Source organism: Glossina fuscipes, unplaced genomic scaffold (assembly GCF_014805625.2).
Source record: "Glossina fuscipes isolate IAEA_lab_2018 unplaced genomic scaffold, Yale_Gfus_2 0, whole genome shotgun sequence".
NCBI lineage: Eukaryota > Metazoa > Arthropoda > Insecta > Diptera > Glossinidae > Glossina > Glossina fuscipes.
Genome location: NW_023998414.1, coordinates 36895357 through 36900640, shown reverse-complemented (window position 1 = coordinate 36900640; position 5284 = coordinate 36895357). Strand labels below are relative to the sequence as shown.

At 34.8% G+C, this 5284-nt stretch overlaps 1 protein-coding gene across 3 annotated transcripts in view; it reads left to right on the top strand.

Annotated features, from left to right (window-relative positions):
- The window catches only part of LOC119631662 (dynein light chain 2, cytoplasmic), a 28466-nt gene extending 23848 nt beyond the window's left edge, over positions 1-4618 (top strand). For all 3 annotated transcript variants that reach the window (XM_038024072.1, XM_038024064.1, XM_038024079.1), the window contains exon 3: positions 4438-4618. In XM_038024072.1, the coding sequence (XP_037880000.1) occupies positions 4438-4599 (162 nt within the window). In that variant the 3' untranslated portion in view covers positions 4600-4618. The remainder of the gene's footprint in view (positions 1-4437) is intronic.
- The last annotated feature ends 666 nt before the right edge of the window (positions 4619-5284 follow it).

Sequence of the window (5284 nt, the reverse complement as noted above, 5' to 3'; positions counted from 1 at the left end):
TCTCTCTCTCTCTCTCTCTCTCTCTCTCTCTCACGATTAGTAATCTACGAAATATGAACTTTTATTATACTTCAAGCGCGCTACAGCTGTTGTAGGGCATCATCTAAAAAGAAAACAATTAAAAAGCAACTTTGGAAAGGTTTCTTTTTTTGAGCAACTGATATATAGGAACTAACTACCAGTGCTTCAATTAATAATTCCCGGTTTTTTTTTTTCTTCATCAAAACAAAGTCTTCTTCAAGATTGGATTTAAAATCATTTCAATGCTTTTCTAATATTTCGAAATGTGTGCGCACAACAAAAGTAAGGTTTGACTGATCTACACAACATATATATAGTTAAAAAAAATTGCAAATTTTGCTTTCAATAATAACTTAAGATTAACATAAACAACATAAAAGTTTTATGTCAAATTGATCACGAATGGCTAATGACAAGTCGATATATGACACAGATTAGATATTTTAATATAACAATGATGTGTTTGTAGCTTTGCAATCTTATGAAAGCTGGGCATTTGCCACAATCCCATGCCTGGACATATGCTATTTTCCTTTTATGTTTGTTTTTATTTAAAGCTTCGAGTACTACAAATACTGCTTTGCATCTTCGCTCGTTTCCGAGCATGCCGGACAATTTGGCGAGTTGTTGTGCCCGAACCTGAACAAGTACCGTGTGGCCTTTCGATCCATTGCCTTATATATTTAGGATGCCATTAGTAGTTTAGTAGATGCTATTTCTGAACCATGGATAACTAGCATAACAGTCGGTTCTAGCTGTAATTACTTTGCAAAAAAAAGGTGCAAGCAATAATTTATTATCTTAATTTAAAAAAACATTGGTCTTAAAGTGAGCGAAAAATAAAAATGCATTTTAATGTGTAGTGGGAGACGAGTGTATTGTTGTCTATGTGACACAGAGGACGCCTATCATAATTGATTGAAGGGCTGAAACTAGTTTAACATAATGTAACGTAACGTATTATGAACATTATTAGTACAGGGGGGATAGGTTTGTTGTGTGCAAGGGCATGATTACAGCGTAGCATACTTTTGGGATGATTTTTTTGCATTTTCGTCAATCATCGCAATAATTGATTGATGCAAATCCTCTAGCAATAAAACCTTCAGTGGCAAAATCCGCCTTGACATAATTTTTATTAACATTAATGGCCGCCTTTGTGTTGAATAATTTTTACTTATTTAGTATTAAAAAGTTGTTTCATATTCATTTCATATTTGGTTTTTATTATGTTCAACTTCTCGTTTCCTATATAGTAGTGCACCGGATAGTTGTTCACCTTGTGCTGCTATATTCTTCATATTTATATAAATTACATTTCATTTTAACACAAATATATTAGATTTTTGTTCTTGTATTCAATTAGTGCTTCTATGTTTCATATCTACTCGTTAAACGAGAAGATTGCTGCGTTTAAAGATTTTGTGTGGCAAAAAAAGCGAAACAAATTTTTTTTTTATTTTAAATATGCTTATGTTCTAAGTAAAATGTGTGTTAGTTTTCAGTGGTCTGCCACAAAAGAGCTTCCGATCTCTTTCTTTCTCGCCCCTTGCCTTCATTTCCATTTCTTTTTTTTCACGCTCTTCCTCTCCCTATACTCTAGTCGAGTTAATAATTGCTACATATTTGTATATCTACGCGCTCTCGGCATATGTGTGTGTGTTCTGTGTGCGTTTTTTGTTCTCTGTGCGCGTTCTGTGTTCCGTATTCTGTGTATGTGTGTGCGTGTGCGTGTTTTTTTTTGTTTTTTTTTTTGCTATGCGAGCTGGAGGTAGGAATCCTCCTCATAGATACTACCGGCCCGTGCCAGTAGCATGCACAATTCACCATCCATGGCGCCTACGTACTAAATCTACCCCCGCACTCACCTCATCTACCACTCTCCTGCGCGGGACCACCATTAGGTATTACTTAGTGAAGTCCCTTATTGGTCTCCGTCGCCTCTTCTCTCCGCCTGTTGTTTCTCCAGTCGTCGTAACTCTACGAGTGTATCGCTAGCGTCTAGGGTGTTCCAAGCTACTGCACTGCCGATCAATACGTTCATAATTTCGTTAGATGGCACTTGATGGCCCGTTCTCAAATCTACTGCAGTAGAATATTACGTGCTCTGCGACTTCTTCCGCATCCGCTCATATTGAATTTGTGTAGATACTTCCGAAAGCAACCACGGCCAGTCAGGAACTGGATGAGGTAATAGTTTACATCGCCGTGGCGTCTTTCAACCCAGCGTCCTATGCTAGGGATAAGAACGAACGTCTGTCTTCCTTTGGTCGTTCTTTCCCACCTCGACTGTCATAGCATCAACGAGGCCATCCGTTCCTCGCTTCTTATAGCGCGTGAATAGGGCTCGCTGCTGTGAGGCCGTTCGTAGATGCGGCTCATCTCGTCGACCAGACGAGACGAGATGTATGCGTGTATGTGTGCGTTCTCTCTCTCTCTCTCTCTCTCTCTCTCTCTCTCTCTGTGTGTGTGTGTATATGTGTGTGTGAGTTCTGTACTAAAGTTATGTCATTGCATTTGCAACATCCGGAAGTACGCATTAGAGACGTGTATGTATTTGGTGTTCAAATGAAATGTGTGCGCGTGTTGATTTTAAGAGAATGATAAAATGATGTTGTACTATTGTTGTAGTATTATCTATCGCGAAAAAATATCAAATCTATTATATACAATGCAATTTCTAAAAGCAATGGTCCATTCATTTTTTTTTTTGGCAACGTCACAAGAATGGAATACCTTTTTGGAAGAACAATAAAATAAAATATATTATTATAACTAGTGGTAATTACATCGAGTGGGGTGTGGTATACCTAGGAATGGTAGGGAGAACATTCCGAAACGGATTTTGTAGCATGTGGCCGAGCAATCATCGTCATAAGCAAAAGTTAACCTATCATGAAAGTTCGCATTCTTCTCTCTTTTTGGTTTCAGCAGGAAGAAAGTAATACTTCCTACCTTTGAATTTATGTGCGCCACAGAATTCGATTTATTTATAATAAGCACTTTAGCGGTATTACTTATGAGATTGTGATTGAGCGTAAAGCTTGACAAGAGCATATATATGGTAACTTCAATAATTGCTTGATTTAAGGTAAAATTTAGCGTTGGATATCGGATGTGTATAAAAATGAAGAGTGGAACTCAAGTTATTTTATATCTTGCCATCTAAGTTTGAAAATGCGACGAAACAACTTGATAAGCCATCACCTCGCCACCTACCCCATTTAAATAATTTAACATCAAGTTATCTTCTGATTATATCCGAATAGGAAATAATTTTCATTCTGAAAATCGAGAAGAAGTCCGAATTACAGTTAGAGAATGTGAAAGAAAACAAAAAAAAATGTAAACATTCAAAGTTAACCGCGAATGCGATTACGTAAGGGAAGAAGTTATTTAGGTTTAGACAAATTTTCACATATGCTTTCTTATGTAAAAGTTTAAGGAACTTCGTTCCTTCATAGAGATATAGACAGGGAGAGAGAGAGACATGCCATCAATTGTAATGGTGTTGTGTGGCTTGCCTTTGAAGTCGTGATGGATCGGCTACATGTTTTTGGAGCTGGTATTATCTTTTGTACACAACATAGATGAGTTGGCCTTTGAAGAAAAAAAAAAAAAACGGAAGAAAACGACGAAAAAAAAAATATCAGAAGAGAATTCTATGCATTAGGGTCGATCGATATACATAGATTTTATTCGTCATAGATCCGATTGGAAGTATAAGTTCCATTTTTTCAAGTCTTGGGGAGGAATGAGTTGTTGTTTGTATCGACCGAACATTTTTCGTTTAATTCGAGAATTTACTTTGAATATAAATTACTCCCGTTACTTATTTCTTCTCAAAAATTGCAAGCATACACAAACATGCTTGCATAGGCAATTGCTGACTGCTACTGCTGTTCTCACACAAATCAAATTTTAGATAAATTTTCGTTGTCGGGTATCAAACTTTAGTAAAGTATATCGAAAATTGTGACAGGGACAGATTGACGTTTACAAACCCGTCCGCGTACAAACTCAATACACCATGAACTCATCCGTAACAACAATATATTAGTAACAGGTTTTAGTTAAGCGTTTGCGACCTTCAGCTAGGGTAATCGATGATCATATCGACTTTCGCTTGGAATATTATATGAATGAATTCTGCGATCCAATAAATTAAGGGCAGGCAGAGACTAACCGACGGTGGTTCTCTAAATACAAACTTTGTAATTGTATATTTCTCTTTCCTGCTGATGGTTGATTGAGACTTTGAATATTTACTCACTTTCGTCATATGATATATATTGAATAGTGCGTGTGTGTGTGTGTGTTTGTGTGTGTGCAATACACGTAGAGACAAAAAACTATCTATTTAAATTAAATAATATATAAATAAATTCTTCTTTCTTTTCTGTTTCTTTTTTTCAGGATATTGCTGCCTTTATTAAGAAAGAATTCGATAAAAAATACAATCCAACATGGCACTGTATTGTGGGCAGAAATTTTGGATCCTATGTCACACACGAAACACGTCATTTTATTTACTTCTATTTAGGCCAAGTGGCAATTTTATTATTTAAGAGCGGTTAAATAATAATCATAACAATTAAACATAATAATAATAATAATATGAAAACGACATAAATAACAACAACAACAAAACCATAACCTAAAAAAAAAAAAAAAAACACTAAATAAACAAAACAAAAGAACAAAAACAAAAAAAAAAAAAACAAAACAAAACAACAACATGGACAAATTCAAGATCACTTTTCCTCAGTCACACACTCACATATGGACACTGCTTACTTGAATAACAAAAAAAATTAAACAAAAAAAAAAAATAAATTTTCCGTCAAATAAGAGCCAGTGAAATACGATCGAAAAAACAGAAAACAAAAACAAAAAACTGTGTAACCTAAAAAGCTAAAAACAAAAAAGGAAGAAGAAGAAAGAGAAGTATATAGAAACATAAATATTCATGAATGTATGTGTAACGCTTGAGAAGTTTTTTCTTTTTAATATAATTTTTTTTCTTTTTCAATAATTTTTTCTTTTGTAAACGAGTTTCTAGATGTCTCTCTCTCTCTCTCTCTCTCTCTTCTTTGCCTTCGTAAAAATGTGTTTGCGTGTATTTGGCATTTGAACAAATTTCTAAAAAGAGCGTTGTTTTTTTTTTTTTTTTTTTTGAATATCTCTCCAAATCATCTAAGCGCTTACACACAAACACTTTTGAAATAATTCATTATTTATAGAAAAAGAAAAGTTTTTTATA